Source organism: Crocuta crocuta, unplaced genomic scaffold, assembly GCF_008692635.1.
Source record: "Crocuta crocuta isolate KB4526 unplaced genomic scaffold, BGI_CrCroc_1.0 scaffold445, whole genome shotgun sequence".
Lineage (NCBI taxonomy): Eukaryota > Metazoa > Chordata > Mammalia > Carnivora > Hyaenidae > Crocuta > Crocuta crocuta.
Genome location: NW_027530847.1, coordinates 2,320,005 through 2,342,856, shown reverse-complemented (window position 1 = coordinate 2,342,856; position 22,852 = coordinate 2,320,005). Strand labels below are relative to the sequence as shown.

The following is a 22,852-nucleotide window of genomic DNA, read 5'->3' as shown; positions in this document are numbered from 1 at the left end:
TAACATTAGGTAGCTCCCCTCTTTGGGCCACAATTTTCCCACTGTGAAGTAAGAATACTGGTATTATCCAATAGGTCCTTCAGGCAACCCACAAAGTTGTGGTTTATAGAAGAAAACTTAACTTGGCCCTGATAACTCCATCTTTCTTCCTTGTATCACCAAACTTCTCAAGAGACATATTGTTATTCATTCTTTCATACTCCTCACCTTTATCTAGTGCTCAATTTTGGATAATCTGGCTTATTCCCCCAACTCAAAATAACTTACTTTAGGTCATTTATGACTTCCTTCATAGACAACAACAGTGGACCCTTATTTGGTGTTCATGTTCCTAAAGTCATTACCAATTACTTTTGGATAATCATTCAAATCTACTCCCCAGCTGCTCCTCTTCCTCTTTTTCTTCCTTATCACCACCTTGATTCATGCCTGGCACTCTTCTGTGCATATATATGTTATATCATTTACTCTTAAATAAATTGTGTTTTTATTAAGCTTTTATCTCTTGGTTACAAATCTATCTTTCTGTACTCTGTTTTTGCAGTGCTAGGTCTGGGACTCTGAAAACCACCCCATCTTCTTAACTGGCTTGCTCCTTGTTAGGATCCTTTATTGGAGGGAGACTGCAAGGCTGAAGGAGGAAAAAAGAAATCTCTCTTCTGTTTGCTTCCTATTCCTCTAACCATCACCCAGCAATGGTTTTTCACCAAATCAGGAAACAGTGGATTCAGTGTACAAGTTGTTTGTTTGTTTGTTTAATACTCCCAAACCAGCTTTATTATGTTCCTCATAATACTGCACCAGCCAACAGGAGTCCCTTCCTCAGAAATCTGCTTCCCAGTTTCATGGGGTTTCTCCTCCAAGATCTTTAAAAGTCATCCCAATCACCCTTTGTTGCCACTAGACCCATAAGTAGATTCAAATCTCAGCATGCTCCAGAGGAGCAAGAATAGAGGATAAAATAACTCATATACTCAAAATAATTACCTTTTTTGCCAATTTATATCAGCAGGCATGAGGGATATGTATAGCAATTGATTCTAAATATGTAAGACCAAGGAAGATAGAATATAACACTGTGTTGTTCGTAATTAGTTAATGAGTGCTTTTATCAAAGATTCTGGGATTGATATTAGATCACACAGTTAAAAATAGCTTTGATAGTTTACTGTATTGGTTACTGGAAATTGAACTAAAAGATGGCCTTCATTTGGGGCAACTAGGTTGCTTAGTCTGTTAAGCATCTGCCTTTGGCTTAGGTCATAATCTCACTGCTCAGGAGTTTGAGCCCTGCATCATTCTGTGCTGACAGCTTGGAGCCTGGAGCCTGCTTCCAATTCTGTGTCTCCCTCTCTCTCTGCCCCTACCCTACTCACACTCTGTTACTCTCTTTCTCTCTCTCAAATATAAAATAAAACATTTTTAAAGACGGTATTCATTAAATAAGGTTGAGAACTTTCCATGTTCAATATAAGTAACCAATCCAAAGGCTTGGGAGATGGAGATTGGATTGTTGGAGTGGACTGATCTTTTGTAAACACATGTGTTTCCTCCATTACATCTCCTGAGAGGGTCCAAAGGACAATCTCTTCAATAAGATATTGAAAATTCCATTAGTTAGACATGTACATGCATCCTTGAAAAGATCTGTGGTGGCTGTTTTCTGTTATCTGGAAGATGCTGCCATTGAAAACGATTTGCTGATTTCAGTGGGGGGACGATGAGATATACAAGTAACAGAGAGCAAGTGGTGGAGCTTAACTGGCAGAAACAAGAGACATGCTTACTGTAATGGACAGCAATGGTGAACTGGTAATCAGAATATTTGGCAACTGCTAATCGATCACCGTTTTCCTAGAAAGGAAATAAATAGTTCACCTACTAAATGTTAATTAATTAGGAGGATCTCCAGGAATGGAATCCAGAAACTTGACTTGGGTTGCCAAAACTGAAAGTCAAAGCTTTTTACCCAATTTGCAGTTAGAAACCAGTTCAGAATCAGAAACCACTTGATTGAAGGGAAAGCAAGGGATACTGAAATACTGCCATAGCATATACTATGAGTCTTCCTTCAACTATTTCCCAAACTGGCCTATTGACATTTATTAGAATCATGGTGCACTGTGGAAAAATACCCAGAACTTTTGGGGATATGAGATACTGGCTCTCTGAATTGATGCTATTTTCCAGGAACCCAAAATACCTTTATGGTTCACCAAAGCAGACTTATGGTTGTCAAATGATAAGTGGAGCTTTGGCATAAGTTTGATTCAGTATGGGCCTGATAATTACATGGACCCATTCTGTGATTATTTCTCCAATTCTTTAATGTATAATTGGAAAAGACATAATTAGCAACTGGCAGGATCCCCACTTGGCTCTCTGATCCATTGAGGGAGAGCTTTCGGGAGAAGAAAGGCGTAGGGGAAACTCCTGGAGCCTTCTCTTGTAACAGTATAATAAACCAAAGCAATACTACATCGCTGGGGAACTGGAGAGACAGAGGCCATCATTTCAGTTTGAGAATCAAAAAGACGCTTATACTTGTATCAGTCAGGATTAATTCAGAGATGAGAGACAGAGAGGGATTAGAAGGAATTGACTTACATGATAATGGGGGTTGATTAAGCCAGACCAAAATCCATAGGTCAAGCCATCAAGAAGGGAAAATCAAGCACTGAAGCTGCTGTCTACAGGAAATATTCCTTCTTTTTCCCTTCCTCCTCCTCCTCCTTCCTCTCCTCTCTGTCTCTGTCTCTCTCTTTCACTCCCCCTTTCTCCTTCTCTGCCCTCAGCATTGTTTTTAAGTCCTCTCAACTAATTGAATTAATCCTACCTGCATTATCTGGGATAATCTCCCTTACATTAAGTCATTTCATTATGGACTTTAGTTACACCTGAAAACCTCCTTCACAGCAACACCTAGGGTTAGCCTCTGATTAAATAACTGGGGACTGTAGCCTAACCAAGTTGACACATTAGAAAAAGAATACTCACAATACTTATCCCATCCTCATTTAAGAAAACTGTCCACTGCCTTTAAAGTCGACCCAGCCTTTGACACTTGGGATTCACTATTGCCCTTGAAAACATTTTTTCCTCCTATTCCAAGATGTAGGGGTCATCAGAATGGCTTGCCTTACCTGGCAGGGTTATCAGCACACCTTCATAGTTTTTCTCAGCACAAGTCAGCAATCCTGCTCTCTACCATAATATAGTTTACAAAAATCTTGGTCATATTGGCATCAGAGAACATCACATATGTCCAATATACATTATTAACATTTTGCTGATAAACCTGGTGGGTAGGAATTAGCAAGCATTTAAAGGCACTAGTAAAATACACATGAGCAAGAAGGGGAGACACAATCTCATAAAAGCCCACGTTCCCACCACTTTGATGAAGTTTCTGCAAGTACAATGGTTTAGAGTATGCCAGGATATCCTTTCCAACATTAAAATTAAGTTGTTGTGCCTCTGCAATGCTTATTCTTACAAAAAGGCACAAAGTTTCACTGGCTGATTTTTTTTAATTTTTAAGGTAATATATACCACAATTAAAAGTATTATTGTGATGCATTTAGTAAATAACTCTCAAGGCGCCAGTTTGAGTAGCAATCAGAGCAAGAAAAGGCTTTCTAGCAAGCAGTGCAGACCTCTCCACCACTTTGTCCTTAGGACGTAGGCAGAACCAATTATACTTTCGAAGTATCTATGGCAAATGAGGATGTTTATGGATAAACTCTAATAGGAGAAACACAGCATAGATCTCTAGGGCTTTGGGTAAATGCCCTATCCTAGTCTGCAGATAAGTGCTTTAACTTTGAAAAATAGCACTTGTCTTGCACTTGAGTCCTAGTAGAAAAGGACACCTTTTGGGATGCATCTAATGTGGTGTTTGGTATGAAGCAATTTTGGCCTAGAGCTTTCTGTATGCTAAGGTTTTTATCCACACATTCAATATCTTTAATAGATACAGGGCTTCTCAGGCTATCTATTTCTTCTTGAGAAGCTTTAGTATGGGATGTCAAATAACCACGAGATTTGAGATACCCTTCATTGACTACATGTAATCTGATCTATCAAGTTTGTTAATATGATGTATAACATTGACTGTCGAATGCTAAACCAACCTTGATTTCTTGAGATAAAGCCCCACATAGTCATGATGTATTACCCTTTCTATACATTTAAGTCTGTTGAAGTCAGTAAAACATTGTTGGGGATTTCTGTCTCTATGTTCATGACAAATACTGGTCTGTAGTATTGATCTTAGTCTGTATTTGGTATTAGGGTAAAACTGCCTTCATAAGGACTTGAGAAGTATGCCCTCCTCTTCAATTTTCTGGAATAGCTTGCATCTAATGTGGTGTTTGGTATGAAGCAATTTTGGCCTAGAGCTTTCTGTATGCTAAGGTTTTTATCCACACATTCAATATCTTTAATAGATACAGGGCTTCTCAGGCTATCTATTTCTTCTTGAGAAGCTTTAGTAGTTTGTGCTTTTTCAAGTTCAGTTTCTCTGAATGAACCCAAATATATAGATATATAGATATCCTTTCCTTAGGGTTTGATTCTTTCCTCAAGAATAAAATAGATTATTTGCAAGACAAAACCTTAAAACCTCTAAAAAAAAAAAAACCCTCTAGAGTTTGAGTATCACTATTTCTTTAAAAAAAATTCCTAAAAGCAGCAAAAAAAAAAAAAAATTCACCTGATCTTGGCTCAGAGATTTCATTCAACACAAGGGGCTGGGTGCAGTGAGTGTGTGATGAATGGAGGGAGAAAGGAAAAACAAACAGATAAAAATGAAAACACACAGTGCAAAGATGTATGAAGTAAACAGGATTGGCCTTCCATCCCAACTGGTCCAAAGAGACCCCCACCCCAGCCAGTTGGTCCAGCAGGACAGCAGGAAAGCCCTAGAAAACATATGCCTCCCTCTTTTCTGATTTCCTTTGCTGCTCTCACTATTCACATCTCTGAATGTTGTAGTATCAATTGGCATAAAGTTGTTCATAATATTTCCTTATTATCCTTTTAATACCTATAAAGTCTGGAATGCTATCACCCTCTTATTTCTGACACTGGTCATTTGTGTCTTCTCTCTCTTTTTCTGAATTTACCTGACTAGAGTTTTATCAATTGTATTAATCTTCTAGAAGAACCAGCTTCTGATTTCATTGATTTTCTCTAAATTTTTTTGTTTTATTTCATTAATTTCTATTCTTTATTACTTCCTTGCTTCTGCTTCCTTTGTTTTTAGTTGACTCCTTCTGTTCAAGTTTCTCACGATGGATACTGAGGTCTGATGTGCACTTTAAGGAGAAGGACTCAAGCCCATTTCCTCCTCCTCAGTGGCTGACATTTAAGGTGGGCGTGGCTCTGAAAAGCTGGTCATTGTAAAAGGCCTACCTCCCTCCTTTCCTCCTGAGAATATCTCCACTGGCTGGGGCCCTGGGCTTCACGGGCCCAGTTCCTGCCCCCTAGTGGTTCAGAGCCTTCATGGTTTTGGTGAGACCTGAAGTCTTCACTCCCCCTGGGAGGTCAACTCCAGCTCCCAACTTTGATAGTTGCCATGCGTGTCTCATGGAGGCTTTCGTGGCCTCTGTAGAATGCCAGAGGGAATGCCACTGGACAAGACGGGCTCACAGAGCCCAGGCTGAAGGGCAAGAGCTGTGGGCCAATTTCTCTGGAGATGAGACAGAGCCTACAGAGCCGGACAGCCTGGCGTTGAATCGTGGCCCCTGCTCACCATCTGCGTGTCCTCAGGCAAGTGAGTCCATCTCTCTGTGCCTCAGGCTTTGCATCTAAGAAGNGCCTTCATGGTTTTGGTGAGACCTGAAGTCTTCACTCCCCCTGGGAGGTCAACTCCAGCTCCCAACTTTGATAGTTGCCATGCGTGTCTCATGGAGGCTTTCGTGGCCTCTGTAGAATGCCAGAGGGAATGCCACTGGACAAGACGGGCTCACAGAGCCCAGGCTGAAGGGCAAGAGCTGTGGGCCAATTTCTCTGGANAGGTGGGGCTCAATAGGAGTCTGCTGCTGCTCCTCCCGCCTCTCCTTGCAATGCCCATGGGGGCTGTGGGATCTTGCTGGGGAGCAGAGTGGGGTGTGAGGGGGGAGGGAGAGGGGGAATGAGCGACAGCTCCTCTGATCTCCCTTCTGTGGATCTGGTTGCCTCACTGCTGCCCTAGCCCCCCTGCCCTGGCTGGTGACTTCAGGGATCTGACTCAACTTCTCTGTGCTGCTGCAAAGGGAGGCCAGTCATAACAGTACCTACTTCAGAGGGCAGTGTGGAGGATTAAAGAAGCGATTAAAGCACTTAGACTGCCCCTTGAGCACAGTCAGCTCTCAACAAATGTTATGTCGCATCATCATTCTTACTTCAACCCAGTGGTTCTCAGGCATCATATACAGCAGAATTGCCCAGAAGCTTATTCCCAGGTCCCATCTCCAGAGGCTGACTCAATTGCTCAGAGGTGGCCCAGGAATCTGCATTTTTACAAGTCCCATTTATCCTCTCAAAAGTACTGCAATGCACCTAGAAACCCCAGATTTTCCGCCTTCCCCACTTCAGGCCACCCCAGAACCCAGAAGAGACATCCTCGTCATCCTTGGCCAATCCTGATATTCCACTCAGAAGGCACCACACTCCTGCCTACCTTCCACACCCTTTTCAAGTAAATTTGTCTTTGGGTTAAAGTCCCAATCTTAGACCTCTGTGATTGTTAAAAATATATATTTCTACAAAAAGTGAAATAAATGAATGCCTACATGAAGAGTGAATTCCATTCCACAGAAGAGTGATCTCAAAGAATAAGCCAAACCAGTCTACCCCGTGGAATTAGGTGCAGGAATCTTCCACCATTCTGTTTCCACCCATTCTACTCCCCCCCACCCCACCCCACCCCCGACACACACACCTGGAGTTTCAGGAATTCTGCCTTTGGCTGGGGACCTGGACCTCCCTTAGAGCCCACAGAGCAGCTGCACTGCGGTAGGGGCTGGGGAGGAGTCTGGAGTTGGCGGGGATGGGATGTCTCTAGCCAGCTATCAGAGGGTGCTCCCGTGCAAAAGCCTGCTTGGCCCTTGGTTCAGCCAGGGGAAACTCCTGCCTCCTTGTGATGCTGGACATCCCCTCCCTGGAACCATGGACATGAGCCTGGGCACCAGGGCACCAAGTTCTGACCCAGAAGACCCAGCCACACCCATCTTCCTTTGTTCCTCCAATCTGCTGAGCCCTTTCCCACCTCAGGGCCTTTGCCCTTGCAGTTCTGCCTGCCAGACGTGCCATACCCCCATCTACGCCCAATGCAGGCTCCGTCTCCTCCTGGACTCAGCTCAAATGTCACCTTCTTGAGAGAACTTCCCTACTCATCGCCCAAAGTGGCCTCTCCACTATTCTCAATCTCACCCGAATTTCAGCCCCCTTGATATACTCTGTAATTATTCCATGTATTGTTTATTTTGTCTTATTCTGATTCTCTCACCAGACTGTAAGTCGCTAGAGAAGTCAGGCGTCTGTTATTGCCTAGAGCCAAGCACAGTGCCTGGTACAGTGTAGGCCCACAGGAAGTAATATTAGGTTGACTGAATAAATAAATTTTTATCCAAGTCAACCTCCTTGAAAACCAATTACCCAGGGGAGCAGGGGTTTTAACTTGTGTCAATGGTCACACCTTAGGAAGGTGATGGAAATCCTGCTACTCTGGGCAACATTTTTTTATCCAGGTACATTATTTTTTTCTGGACAAACCAAAGCTGTCATTCCATTTTCAAAATGCCCCCCGAAAAGGTAAAGATGCTTGTTCTAAAGCACGTTATTTGAAACAGTAAAGGAGAGGGCTACTAGATGAGGTTTGGGGCACCCAGCAGCTCCAACTTCCAAAGGAAACAACATCTTACCCCTCTGGGCAGGGATAGAGAGCCAGAGAGCCTGCCTGGGGCGGCTTGTTCTGATCCCCACCTAGAGCTCTGCAGGCCGTTCGCTTGCTCGCAGGGTTTCTCCAGGTCTCCATCCCCTCATGTGTGGGATGAGATCACATATGGAGCAGGCTTCACACAGTGAAGGAGGCCTGCCAAATAAATGCCAGCGGCATCATCCCTAGAGGTAGCTGCCTGGGGCAGGGCGGGGGGCGATGGAGAGAGAGGAGAAACATAACCAGCTAACGTGTAGCCTTTCCCTTAAATTCCACCTGGGTGACTCAGTGGGTTAAGCATCCAACTTCGACTCAGGTCATGATCTCACAGTCCATGGGTTCGAGTCCCGCGTCGGGCTCTATGCTGACAGCTCAGAGCCTGGAGCCTGCTTCAGACTCTATGTCTCCCTCGCTCTCTGCCCCTCCCCCACTCACTTTCTGTCTCTGTCTCTCAAAATAAAATAAAGACATAAAAAAAATAATAATACCTCTCTGTCTCCTCAGGGAGGTCATGTCCCTGATAACCCTGCCCCCACTGGGCAGGTGTCCCCTCACCGTCCCCTTACAGAGCACCCCTCCCTCACCTTCACCACCAGGGCCACACGTCATCATCACATGTTCACAGGAGGGACAGTTGAAGACTGTCATTTCTCCCCAGGTATGTGAGCACCACCAGGACAAGGAAATCCAGGGCTCGCCCCAGAGCAGTGCCTTTCTGCTCCCTTGTTGGGCACCAGGCTTGGAAAGTCTACACCCTCCATCGGGTCATTTCTTTAGACTCAGTGGCCCTGAGAACCACGTCCTGCAATGGGGCAGGACTGACAGCCCTCCCCAATCCCAAGTTCAGGCCTTCAAAGAGCCAAGGACAACAGGTTTGTTCCTCCCAACGGTGCCCACCCTTCTCCAATTTTCTTGACAAAAAAATAAGAAAATCCCAACTGGTTACACAAGATCAGGAAGACTGGAAAAGTACATTTCAAGGTAACTGATATTCTACAAACATCCCCAAGGGAAGTGTGAACCCTGCAAGAAGACATCAATTCCAGAAAGCTATCACCCTGAACGAATGCTTTCACCATGCTCCCTTGCAAAACTGGATGTGAAGTGACCAAGGATGGCCCCAGGGCTTCATGAGATTTGCAAAGGACCCTGAACTTTCTCTGCAGCCCAGGGGGCGGGGCTGGGGGGCGGGGAGGGGAGCACAGGGAGTGAAGAGTACCTTTGTCTCAGGAGTTCACAGTAGATGAATTGTGGAGCCCAGACCCCCCGAGGCCTGTGTGGCTGCCAGGAGCAGGGAGCAGATGAGGGACAGACTGGTAGGAGGTGAGGTCAGAGAGAACAAATACTAGGAGACCCTGAAGGGCCTGGGAGGCGTTGCATGGAGTTGGCTTTTGCTCTGTGTGCAGTGGGAAACTTTTGAAGAGCTTTGAGGGGGCGCCTGGGTGACTCAGTAGGTTAAGCCTCTGACGTCAGCTCAGGTCACGATCTCATAGTTCGTGAGTTCGAGCCCGCTGTTGGGCTCTGCGCTGACAGCTTGGAGTCTGAAGCCTGCATCAGATTCTGTGTCTCCCTCTCTCTCTGCCCCTCCCCCACTCGTGCTGTGCCGCTGTCTGTCTCTCAAAAATAAATGTGAAAAAAATTTTAGAAGAGAAGAGGAGGGCTGTGGTCTGATTAATGTCTTAAAATGATTATGCAGGCTGCTGTGTGCAAAAGAGATTGTGGGTGGGCAAGGGAAAAAGCCACGAAATCAGGTAGGGACCCCTCTGTGATAATCCAGGCCAATGTGATGGTGGCTGAGGAGTTAGGAGATGTGGTCAGATGCTGGAAGTGTTGACAAGACAGATGCATTGTGGGCCACGAGGAAAGAGGAGTCAAGAGGGACTCCAAGGGCTGGGACCAGAGCAACTGGATGGCTGTGGTGCCATTTCTTGAGATGTTGAGGACAGGAAGATTTAAACTGAATTCTCTCTGACCCCCAACTTCAGAGCAATGAAATAAGAGAGAGGCTCTCTGTCCCCTTCCTATATATCTTATCCATAAACCATGCATCCATCCAATCATTCATTCACTTTTATCATTTAACAAACATTTATTAGTAACTACCATTGGGTAAACATGGGAGGCACTGGACTCAACCCTGCCTTTATAATTTGGTAGACAGTTCCGAGACCAGCCATTCTCACTCATTCATGTATTTAGTCATTCAGTCACTCAATAAACATTCGTTAACCCCAAATTCCTAGCAAGCAAGCATCACAGTAGGCATTGTGAATGATCTTGCCCTTAAGAAATTTCTAGTCCAGGGGAGCCTGGGTGGCTCAGTTGGTTAAGCATCCGACTCTTGATGTCAGCTCAGGTAGTGATCTCACAGTTCATGGGATGAAGCCCACCTCTGGCTCGGTACTGTCAGTACTTAGGATTCTCTCTCTGCCCCTCAGCCGCTCATGCGTTCTCTCTCTCTCTCTCTCTCTCTCTCTCTCTCAAAAATAATAAATAAGCATTAAAATAAGTCCTAGTCCAATTGGAGAGCCTGAAATTAGTCATCCTCAGTCACTCATTCATTCATTCATTTACTGTAGAATCCCCAACATTCAGCCTGTGCAGGGTCTGGGAGACAACTCCTGCTGGATGACCCAACAGTGGGCTCTCCTGGGCGTATCCAAGCAACGAGGCCCCCTCTGGATCTCTGGCCCTCTCTGCAGGGCTCCACCTGCTGCTCTCACCATGGGAGCAAACCCCAGCGGCAGCTGCCAGAGCCCATCACAACACCGCCCCACCGCATGCTCCAGGCTAACTCTGGTGTCACCTTTCCACAGAAAACCATGAGTCCACTCATTCAGGCAGCCACCCCTACGACCACCTGTCTGAGTACCATCTGACCCGTGTTGACACCCACAGGTCCCAGAACCTGAGATGTGTCCAGTCTGGAGGCTCCTGGTCCTCCTCAGCTTGCTGTCCTTGCCCTCAGCACTGCACAGGCAGGGCCTGGCCAAGGCCCACGTGGACAGCAAACCGGCTCTGGCGAGAAGTAAGCTCAGCCCATGCCCTGCCCACCATCACGGGCTGGGTGGGGGAGGCATCATCTGGGTTCCATCACTGATTTGCTGGGTGACCTCGGGTCAGTCACCCTCTTTTCTTCCTTTTTCTCTTAGACCTTAGGTACAGAAAGCTGAGGTTCAATTGATCATGTGCTAGTTCATAGCTCATCATCATTACTATGAAAGCCATCTTGTGTTTTGTTTTGTCATTTTCCTTTTTACCTCTTATTCTCACTCCCATCCCCTCTGCCTCAGCAGGCCCCGCAATGTGTTTAATATTTGTGTTTATATATGCTCATACCCTTATAAAACATGCAGTGTCTTGACTTGCATAAATGGTATTGTTATATAGACATTGTTGTTCTTTATTGCTTTCATTGGCTATGCTGTTGACATCTGTTGCTTCAGGCTGGTACAGAGACGTCCATGAGATTCATCCACTTCACCAGCATGTGGCCATTTCCCTAGGGATGGACTCTTGAGTTGTCTCTAACTCCCCAGTGTTTTAAGCTATACTGAGATGAACATCCTTGGGTGTGTCCCCGTTAGGAGCCGTGGAACAATCTCTGGGATATACCCAGAACTGGAATGGGTAGCTGGGTCCTAGGGTGGATACAAACTCAATTTAAGTAACAACTGCCAGATTGTTCTCTAGAATGGCTGTGCTGGTCTACAACCACTCCAGGAATAAACGAGCATACCTGTCTCCCCAGACCTGTTTCCCAACACGGGAGAGTACCCATTTGTATCAGTCTACCAATAGCAAGATACCACAGACTGGGTGGCTCAAACAACAGCCATTTCAGACTTTATCTTATATCACTTAGTAGAATTTTTTTAAGTTTAATTATTTGAGAGAGACAAAGAGGGAGAGCATGAGTAGGGGAGAGACAGAGAGAGAGAGAATCCCAAGCAGTCTCTGCACTGTCAACATAGAGGCCAACATGGGACTCGAACCCATGAGCTGTGAAATCATGACCTGAACTGAAACCAAGAGTCAGACACTCAACAGACTGAGTTACCCAGGCGACCCTCCCTTAATAGAATTTTAAAGTCCTATGAATTTTGTGAAAGCCTATGCTTTGTTAAATTGATTCCTAGAGAAATGTATAGTTTTTGTTACTATAGTAAATATTGCCTATTTTTTTTTAATTTTGCAACAGTTTTTTATTTTTGCTTTATATCTGGTACAGTGTTTGAAACCTAAAGAAATACAACTTTCTCTTCAAATTTGAATGTGTGTATAGATAACATCTGTCTGGACCCAGCACACTCAATGCCATGGTTTCTCAGCCTATGTCTGCCCTGAAATCATCAAGCTTTGTCTACCGAGGGATGCTGAGAGCATGGAAAAGAGCCATGTTAGTTCTCGGAAAACTAAAAGCAAATGAATTTGGAAAGAATAAACCAGTGAGGAAGAAGTTTCAATTCACCTTCCTAGGGTGTTTAGCTGGGAACCCAAGCTGTTTTTGAAGGACATCCAGTCTGTCTTGGGTGGCTGGACCCTCATAACCACACCCCCTTTGCTTCTTTAGTAGTTCAGTCAAAGGTAGTTCCCACAGTCTAATTTTCTATTGTATTTGCTAGTTGGTATCACTGGTTCAGATGAGAGGAAAGTTGTTTCTCGGAAATTAATCTCCAATCCAGAAGTCTCACTGACTTCTTATTCTTAAGTTTTTTTTTATGTTTATTTTTGAGAGAGAGAGACAGTGAAAGCAGGGGAGGGACAGAGAGACAGACAGACAGACAGACAGACAGAATCCAAAGACAGGCAACAGACTCTGTGCTAGCTATCAGCACAGAGCCCAACGTGGGGCTCGAACTCACGAACCACAAGATCATGACTTGAGCTGAAGTCAGACGCCCATCGACTGAGCCACCCAGGCACCCCTAATTAGTTTCAATAGTTTACGTATTCTGCTGACTTTTCTACCCAGAGGATTTTCTACCCAGATCATCTGTAAATAGTGACAGGTTCATTTCTTCTTTTCTAAATTTTATACTTCTTGTGCCTTTTGATTATCTCATAGTACAGCTAAGGCCTCCTATAGGAACAGGAAGGTATCTAGAATTCTCCACTAAGTATGACATTTTCCATAGGTTTCTGAAATATTTTTTATCATGTTAGGGAAATCCCCTATACTCTGAATTTTTCTGAAATTTTCTTAATCATAAATCAATATTGACTTTTAACAAGTGTTTTCTGCATCTAAAAATTACTCCTTTTTTTTCACTAAACCATTAATGTGATGAATTGTATTAATAGATTTTCTTATGTTGAACCCATCCCAGCATTTCTGGAATAAATATGATATTTTTTAAAATATTTTTTTTGTTTATTTTTAGGAGAGAGAGAGACAGCGTGAGCAGGGGAGGGTCAGGGAGAGAGGGAGACACAGACTCTGAAATAGGCTCCAGGCTCTGAGCTGGCAGTCAGCACAGAGCCTGACGCGGGGCTCGAACCCACGAACCGCGAGATCATGACCTAAGTGAAAGTCGGGCGCTTAACCGACTAAGCCACCCAGGCTCCCCTAAATATGATATTTTTATAATTTACTACAATATTTATACTGTACTATTTTTTATAATATAGAATGTTATATAATGTATCATACTAAAATATATTTTGTAACATTTTTATAATGTACTATTAGCTATCATATAATTTTATAGGATGTTAGCAAAGCTTTCATACATGAAAGTGATGTGTAATTTTTTTTCCTTGTGCTTTTCTTGAAGCTAGGCAAGTTGTACTAGCCTCATAAAATGAATTTGGCATCTTCTTTTTCTGCTTTCTTTCACAATTATCTCTTTATAGAGTTTGGTAAAACTCTTCCCCAAAACCATCCAAGATCAAAAACTTTTGGGGAATGAAATCTTTAACTACTATTTCTATTTCCTAAGGGTTCTAGATAATCAATATTTCTCATTTCCCTCATCACAGCTTGGTATTTTGTGGTTTGCCACAAATGTATCCATTTCATTTATGTTACGAAATAGAAATATATTCACTGTATTTGTGGGCCTCGTCATAGTTACAATGGGTGCAGTTAGAATGGTATTTCATAGGGCTGCTTTTGAGATTTAAATGAAGGAAAGCATGTGCCAAGTGCTTTTTCAACTGTGAATATATTTATCACTATAACTACCTCTCATATCAGTTAGGGTCCTTAGCTGCATATAATAGAAAACCCAACTCAATATGGCCTAAACAATGAAAAAAAATCCACATAATAAAAAATCATAGGTAGGACAAGCTCCAGGTCTTATTCAATTAGTAACTCAAAGGTGCCATTCAGAACTGGATTTTGTCCAATTTTTTAGCTCGATCATCATAATTTCATCTTCAGACCACTAGTTCCCAGTGTGATAGAAAAATGATGGCCAATGGCCATCAGAGCTACAGACCGCCTTGTTCCCTTCCAGTAGGAGACAGGGAAAGAAACTTCCCCTCTAACATGAAACAGAAGATCTTCTGTTTAGTCTGAGAGGACTAACTTGGGTGATACGCCCACTTTCAACCTGAAAGAGTTACAAGACAATGATGGTTCAGATGATCAAAGGCCTTAATCTGGATCAGGAATTGGAGAGAGCATGAATCAAAACAGGGTTCAGATGAGAATGATAGGATAGATGAGTGGGAGGGTGGATAGATGAATAGATGGGTGGATATTGGATAGATGGAGGATGGATAGATGGATGGATGGATGGATGAATTGATGGATATTGGACTGGTAACTACTAGTGTATACTGCTCACAAATTTTCCAAGCATTGCTATCATCATTAACCAAGAACTAGTAAGAGTTCTAGGCATATCTATACTATCACTCTATCTTTAAAACTATTTGAGAAACAATGTATGTCTCTCTTACTAGACAGAAAACTGGTTTGTGTCTTTATTATGCACCCCAAGACCTGATGACCAATAGATGCTCAATAATACTCTTGTTTGGATAAATTATCTCCACATTGCTTAAAAGAATCCTGTGAGATGGGTATTATTACTGCCTGCATTATACAGATGAGGAAATCAAGACACAGGAAGGTGACAGATCCAGGATTTGAACCAAGATCTATGACTCCAAATGCACTTTCTCCTTTGCAGGCAACAGAAACATGGGAGACTGAAAGGGGGTTTGGGAGCTGGAGGGAGGAGAGTAAGTGTAACCATGATTTTTGCTGCTCTGTGGTGTGGTGTGGGTTCTGACCACAGGGAACACTCTGAGTGTCCTGGGTACACTCTGAGGTTCATCAGAACTACGCCCAATCCTGGACAGGAGGGTCTAGCGCCGAGAGGCAGGGTCGAAGCATACCTATCACTTCTAAAATCCCCTTCCATCTTGGAATTCATTCTTTTCTGCTGGTAGCTCCACATACTATTGCGGTTTGTTCCGGACACAATGTGGGAGAAATTACATTTATTCTCTTCTTATTTTACCCTTATCTTCTTATTTACCCTTATTTTTCTCTTCAGCCAACATTTATTGTGATGTACATTCCATACATCAGGTTCTCTGTTCCAGATTCAGAGATAGAGCACTGGGCGAATTTCAACTATTATATCTCATTGGAGCAGCTAATTGCCTGTGAGACCTGTGGCAGGTGTGTCCCATCAACCCTGCAAAGCACAGGCTCCCAGATAAGGAATGTGGATTTCGGTGCAGAGAGTGGAGTTGGAGGGTGACAGGCACCGATCACTCAGGCCCCAGCCCACAACCTAGGCCTCCTGATTTGCAGTGTCACTGGTCCCTTGTCCATTTCCAGTTATCGCCCAGGGCCTCATGAAGCACAATGCCGAGGGCCGAATCCAGAACATCCGCATCATGGACAGTCTGAATGCCTCAGGGCAGATGGCCCCAGGGATGGTGGGCTGGCTAATCAGCAGCATGAGCCTCCAGCAACAGCAAGAAAGCAGGTGAGGCCCTGAACCCCACCCCTGGCCCTGGGGCTCTTTATAAGACCCTGGATCACAGGGGAGAGCTGAGGCGATGAAGGCACAAGGCTGTGAAGAGGGAAAGGAAGACTGGAAGGTGGGAACAAAAGGTCCAATACAACAATGGGAGGGAGTCAGTATGAGGAACCATTTGGGGAGGGGCATAATTAAAGCAGGGTAATTAAAGCAAAGTTTCAGGAATAAAAGTTTCTGCATTTAAATCCTGGGTCTGCCACCAACTTGGGGAAATCGTGGGGCCACTCCAGCCTCATCTATAACATGGGTACCCAGAGCACAGCCTGGACAAATGTCTGGGGTGCCAAAGGAACCCAGAACTAGTCAGATGCTTGTTTGAATTCCACTCCACTGTTGATAGCTGTGTGACTCTTGGCAAGGCGTTTGAGGTCTCTGAGCTGCAGCTTAAGCCCCCATCAGTGAGATGGGCATAATAATTGTCCCTGCCTTGGAAGCTGGGAGCCTTCTCTGCTGCACATAGTGGATTCAGGGGCATCAGGTGCTCCCATTAACCCAGCAGAGCTGGCCTGGGCTGCCCACATACAGTTCCCTCCTTCTGCGGCCTCCTCTGCCTCCCTAGCTCCCAGCCTCTCCACTGCGGCTCCAGCTGGCTGGACCCTGGGGCTCCTGTCTTCCTGATTCAGTCCCTCATTCTCACCATTGCAATGAGCCAGCAGGGTTTTCCCTGATGTGTGTCCACAACCACCTCCCTTCTTTTATTCCCTTACTAGTTATTACACGTATTCATTGAACACCTACTATGAATGAGGACCTGGCTGGGTACTTGGGATACAGCTATAAACAAGACAGATGGCCACTGCCTTTTTGGATCTTACATCCTAGTTAGATAAGCCACACAAGTAAATAACCCATTTCAAGTAGAGGGACATGTTAGGAAGACAACTTTAGCAAGGTAAGGGGTGACAGTGAGGGGCTGCTCCAGAAGATCTTTCTCAAGAGATAATCCTTCAGAAGAATGAAGAGAAGGAAGCAAGCGACATGAAGGATATAGCAGTAAGTACAAAGGCCCTGAGGTAGGAAACAGACTGGTATGTCTGAGGAAGAGCAAACTGGTGTGGCTGGGTGAGCAAGGGGGAGGGTGGTAGAAGATGTGGCTGTGAAGGCAGGTGGGGCCAGACTCTGCAGGTCTTAGAGGTCATGGTGTGGAGTTTGGATTTTATTCCAAGAGCAGTGAGAAACCCAGGCAGAATGTTAAGTAACAGGGCTGCCTATTGGCTGCCACATGGAGAATAGTTTGTGGAGAGGTCCAGTTCACGGCAAGGAACCCAGAGAGGAACTAGAGTATCTCCAGGCAAGAAGTGATGGTGGTGACCTGGACCAGGAGAAAGGGACAGAGTAGTGAGAAGTTGCCAAATTCCAGGTGTATTTTGTAAGCAGAGCCAGCGTGATTCGCAGATGAGCTGAAGGTGAAGGTGAGAGATGGAAAGGAGGCAGAGAGGGCTCCCAGGGCTTGGGTCTGGGTCCCTGGGCAGAAGGCGGGGCCCTGTGCTAGGAGGCAGCAGTGGGTCTTTATCTAGATCAGCAGTCAGCTGTGGGTTGTACACATTCCTTGTACGGAACTCTCTCGAGAGCCCTAGGGACGGCCTGCAGCCCAGGGCTCCTGCGGGCAGCTCTTGCTCTCCAAGCATCTTTAAAAGGATCGACTCCAAAGCCCACTGTTTGTCCAAATCTCCTCACCCTTGAAGGGCTCTGTTCTCTCCTTGTGTAGCGCCAACGTCACCAACATTCAGCTGGACTATGGTGGCATCCGGATGTCTTTCCACAAGGAGTGGTTCTCAGCCAACATCTCACTTGAATTTGACATTGACTTGAGACTGTGAGTCCTACAGAGCGGTGGGGGGCTATTCCTCCTCAACCGGAATCCGGGAGCTGGGTGGGGGTAGGGTGGAATTTGGCAACCTAGGGAACCCAGATCTTTCTGACTCCAACCTGGTTCAAATCCTGGTTTCTGAACTCACTTGCTGTGTGACCTGGGGCAAGTCACCTCACATCTCTGAGCCTCGGTTTCTTCAGCTGAAATGTGGATGGCAAGTGCTGGTCCGTGGAGGCAGGTGGTTTGATCATTTATTTATTTGTTTTTAATTTTTAAAAATGTTTTATTTATTTCTAAGAGAAAGAGACAGCATGAGCAGGGGAGGGTCAGCAATAGAGGGAGACACAGAATCTGAAACAGGCTCCAGGCTCTGAGTTAGCTGCCAGCACAGAGCCCGACGTGGGGCTTAAACCCACGAACATGTGAGATCATGACCTGAGCTGAAGTCGGTGCTTAACCGCCTGAGCCACCCAGGTGCCCCGGTTTGGTCATTTAAACCAATGTGAGTTCATGACACTGATTCGAAAGAAAAGAGAGAAACATTTTAATTCGATCATCACCCCTCCCTCTGTCTGTCAAGACTATCCTTTAACATCAGGTGCCCCCAAGAAAAGGGAGGCCACAGCTAAACGATAAAGATTTTTAAAATAAGATTAACTCTCAACTTCTCAATTTCCAAAGGACCCTAAGCCAGTCTAGTTAAAGGGTTTTCAGAAGCCACTCTGCCTAACTGCATCTTCTCCTTTGTCGTGGGCTGCAGGAGCCACCAGGCAGGGCTGGGCTGTTGAAAGAGTCACTCTTCTCTTGGTGTTAGCTGTTCCCACCTCTTCCTCCTCTCTCTCATCCCCAGGCCCTTTGATAACAAGATCATAAAGACACGCGCATACATGAACCTTGTTGTGGAGTTCTGGCTGGAGAAAGATGAGTTTGGCCGGAGGGACCTGGTGATAGGCAGCTGCTGTGTGGAGCCCAGCAGCATCTACACGACAGTTCTAACTGAGTAAGATCCCAGCTGCCCTCCCCACGGCTCCTTCCCGACTCCCCCTGGGTGCACCACACGTCTCCACCTCCTGGATGAGCCCAAAATAGACCTCATCCTTTCCCCAGAATCTACTTCTCTTCCTGACTCAGCATCCAGTGATGGCCCGGCCACCCTCCAGGAGGGACCCTTCCTCCTTCCTCCCTGGCTCCCATCAACGACCTTCCGGCAGCCCCTGCTTGCTCCCTCTCTCTCTATCCCCACAGCCGCCGCTCCCACTCATAGACCACTTCCTGGACCCTGTAGGAGCCACTCTGACACTGCCTGACTCAGACCTCCCCTCCTTCCCTGCATTCTGCCCCTGCAGCAGAAATAACTTTCTAGCACAGAAATGCAGTCATGTCCCTCAGCCCCTGCTCCGAACCCTCCAGGTGTTCTCCAAAGCCCTCTGAGTGAAGAGCAGACTCCTAGAGGTCAGTCAGGACCCCACTTGTCCTCTCTCTGCCCCACTCTGCAGCTCTTTACCCTCTCGTGTCACTGAAGGGCCCACCTCTCCATCAGCATGCCATGTACTTTCATACCACCCTGCCTTTGCACATGCTGAGCCTTTCACCTGGAATGCCCTTCCCTCCTTGTCAAGAACTCCTCCTCATCACTCATTCATTCAACAAATATTTACTGAGAACCCACTAGGGGCCAGACATGGCATACTTGATGCTAGCGATACAGTAGTGAACCAGACAGAAAAAAAAATAGAGCTATTTATATGGTGTATTTATTAAGAGTGTATAATAGAGCTATATACTGGCTGACCAAGTCTGTCAACCTCAGCCGACTATCAGTCCCTTGAAGGCAGAATGCTGCAAGCAGCCAGGTTTTGATTTATTTATTCATAAGACATTCACTGAATGCCTAAATCATGCAGGACATTCATGCTAGGACAGTGCAGGGGAAGAACTGAGCTCTGGTGCTCTACTGACCTGCTTCTAATCCAATCAGCACCTACTGGCTGTGTGATCTTGGGCAAGACCCATACCTATCTGAGCTGTCCCGCAGCTGCCGCGAACAGTGATAGCGAACAGTGATACCTCTCGTAGGGGGCCGGCTGATGATTAAATGTCTGTGTGAGGTGACTCGAGCATTCAGTCCCGGTGCCGGGATGGCATAGATTTATCTGTTCTGTTCTGTACATCTACCTCCCTTTCCAGAGATATCTCACCAAAGATGAAACATTTTCTCCACAACTTCAGGGAGAACCTGGTAAAAGTTACCCCGCGCCTGGTAGAGAGTCAGGTAAGTTTGAGAAAAATATTTTCCCCTTGGGTATCTTGAGTCTGAGGGGCAGGACGTATATACTGGCAATTTAGGAAAGAGTTTCAAATCTTGAGCTTTAGAATCCGAAAAATCTCAGTTTTGTCATCTCCTGGCTGTGTGTCCTTGGCAAGTGGCTTAGCCTCAGTTTCCCCATCTGTAGCATGGGAGGCATCACGGTCCCCCCTCTCACGGCCCTTCATAAGGATTCAGGCACACTTGTAAGTGCTCTGTGTGGCTTCTAGTTGGCGCTCAGTACAAGGGAGCTGCCCAGGCTGCCATGATTCCTCGTGGAAATCCAGTGGAGTCTAAGCCTCCAGCCAGAGGCTCTCTAGCTTTCTTCTCCAACCCCTGGCCTGACTCTTGTCTCTGTGCTGGTGACCCAGGTGTGTCCTCTGATTGGCGAGATCCTCAGACAGCTGGACGTGAAACTGTTGAAAAGCCTCATGGGTGAGTGTCTGCATCTGTCCAGGAGGAGGACTCAGGGAGGGCAAATGGAAGAGGTGTGCCGGGAGAGTCCCAGGGAGGCCTGCTGGGGGGTGTCTGCATGTGCTCCGAGGACACTTAGAGGTGACCATATGACAATGACTGCTACGGTCCCCCGAGGGAGCTAGGACAGCAGAAGGCACCCCTACCAAGAAGTCTGGGCCCCGCCAAATCACCAGAACCTCCAGACCACCAGAAACTGTGACCCCTCCCAGGACTTCCACTCAATCCTTCAGGGAGCACTGGCCCCACCCCAAACCTGAGAACACCCTCCATCCGCAGACACAGCCCCCGCCTTCACGGAGCTCACAGTTCGGTGAGAGGAAGCCTACAAGAAGCGCATAACTACATTCCATTTGGAAAGAGTTTTAATGCAAACACCTCAGGCACAAGCCCTTGGTGGCTTGGATGGATGAGAGTCCCCTTCAGGGATTGAACAGGCTGTCACCCTGATGACTGATCTTGTCTCTTCTCCTTACAGAACAGGCTGTTGCTCATAAATTCAACCAACTGTGAGTCCAGCCAACCCTCCGTACACCAGACTTGGAGCGTCCTCCAGCTACCTACTGATAATCGGAAGGAGATTCCACATCTCGAGACCTTAAGCCTCCCTCAGAGTGGGGCTTCCACTGCCCCCAAAACCTTTACCACAGGCCCTGCGGAGTCCTGTCCTATCCCCAATAAACTTTAGCTCCGAAGGGTACAGAGGTCCCCCTTGCTGAGTCTTGAGGTTAGGGTTCCACAAGTCGGACTTGATGAAGGTCCATCCTGAGATGAAATATGCCTGGGTTTGCTCATCAGCCCAGAAACAGCAGAGAAAACATTTTCTTTTCCTGTAATTTGCAGCCAGAAGCCCATCTGGAGATTTGCTCATCCATGCGGGAAGGCCCTGCTGAGATTCCCCATTCCATCGCTCACTCAAGCCATATTTGTTGAGTGTCTACTACGTGCCAAGCACTTTGCCAGGCTCCAAAGGAATGGAGAGAAAGGTTGACACAGTGGAAAAGCATAAACGTCGGCACCGAACAGATCTGAGTTCCAATGCAATTCAGCCCAACGAGAAGTTCCATGTGGGTATGAACCATGTGCATCAGGGTGACTGCTGCCCCCTTTCTCCACCGGCCACTGGCACGGGGCTGGCTCAGAGTGTGAACTCAGCAAATATCTGTGGGTAAGCGGTGGACGAGTCTGGTCTTAGGACTCGCTCACTGTTTTTGGGACACTTTACCTCCAGGCCTCCTTGCCTGCAAAGTAGGGATAGAAGTCTTACAGGATGTGGGGTAACAGGAGCCTGGGTCCTGCTGGTGGAGTTGAAGTGCCCACCTCATTATAGACCCGGGTGGCAGTCGCTACAGAAGCACAACACAGACCTGCCCTGTGTCAGAAACACATGTGTGTGGACGCCACAGATGTGCGCGGGACTCTTATAGCAGCAATGGTCATAAGGGTCCCTGAGGAAAAGCCCTGAATGCCCATCAGAAGAGTGCATAAATATCGTGGGTTGGTCTCACAGAGGAATGCTCTACAGTAATGAAAATGACATACAGCTACACACGGCCACATGGGTGGATCTCATGCACATAACCAAGCCGGGCACCAAAGAGCACATGTTACATCCCCGGTTATATGAAGCTCAAAAGCAGCAAAACGAATCCGTGTTGTCTAAGGCCAGGACAGTGGTTACCCTTGCAGGGAGGGTTAGTGATTGGGGAGGGAGGGGCCCAAAGGGGGCTTCTAGAGAGCTGGTAACGGTCTGTTTCTTGGTCTGGATGCTAGTTATGGGGAGGCTGCTCAGTTTGTGAAAATTCATTGAGCTGTATTCACTTATGTGCACTTTTCTTATGTATGTTGGACATTAACAAACATTTTTAAGAAAATATTTACCATGCAGAACGTTTGTAGGAGCTTGTGAAAAAGCATTTGCCATATGTTTAGCACCGTGCTAGGTCCATGGGAAACACTGATTAAAAGTCATTTAGCTCATGGGGTGCGTGGGTGGCTCAGTCAGTTAAACGTCTGGCTTCGGCTCAGGTCATGATCTCGCGGTTCGTGAGTTTGAGCCCCGCGTCGGGCTCTGTGCTAACAGCTAGCTCAGAGCCTGGAGCCCGCTTCGGATTCTGTGTCTCCCTCTCTCTCTGCCCCTCCCGTGCTCGTGCTATGTGTGTGTCTCTCTCTCAAAAATAAATAAACATTTAAAAAAAATTTTAAGTGACTTAGTTCATTAATTATTTGATTAATGACTATTCATTTCTTAAATAGTGATTCCTCCTCTTGGGGGGAGGGAAAACATACTGAGAAATCAAGGGGAAATAACATACACATATTAATAATAG

The 22,852-nt window shown here is 46.0% G+C and overlaps 1 protein-coding gene across 1 annotated transcript; it reads left to right on the top strand.

The window, feature by feature from the left end:
* The first annotated feature begins 10,626 nt into the window (after positions 1 to 10,626).
* Positions 10,627 to 21,222, top strand: BPIFA3 (BPI fold containing family A member 3). Its single transcript, XM_077769397.1, has 7 exons — positions 10,627 to 10,949; positions 15,726 to 15,876; positions 17,639 to 17,746; positions 18,594 to 18,743; positions 19,931 to 20,015; positions 20,420 to 20,483; positions 21,001 to 21,222. The coding sequence occupies exons 1-7, from the start codon at positions 10,835 to 10,837 to the stop codon at positions 21,033 to 21,035; spliced, it is 708 nt and encodes a 235-aa protein (XP_077625523.1). The 5' UTR covers positions 10,627 to 10,834; the 3' UTR covers positions 21,036 to 21,222.
* Positions 21,223 to 22,852: the final 1,630 nt, after the last annotated feature.

Coding starts and splice junctions, on each gene's coding strand:
- BPIFA3 (XM_077769397.1), top strand. CDS start 10,835: ATGTGTCCAGTCTGGAGGCTCCTGGTCCTCCTCAGCTTGCTGTCCTTG. Junction 18,744..19,930: donor TACACGACAGTTCTAACTGA/GTAAGATCCCAG, acceptor CTCCCTTTCCAG/AGATATCTCACCAAAGATGA. Junction 20,484..21,000: donor ACTGTTGAAAAGCCTCATGG/GTGAGTGTCTGC, acceptor TTCTCCTTACAG/AACAGGCTGTTGCTCATAAA.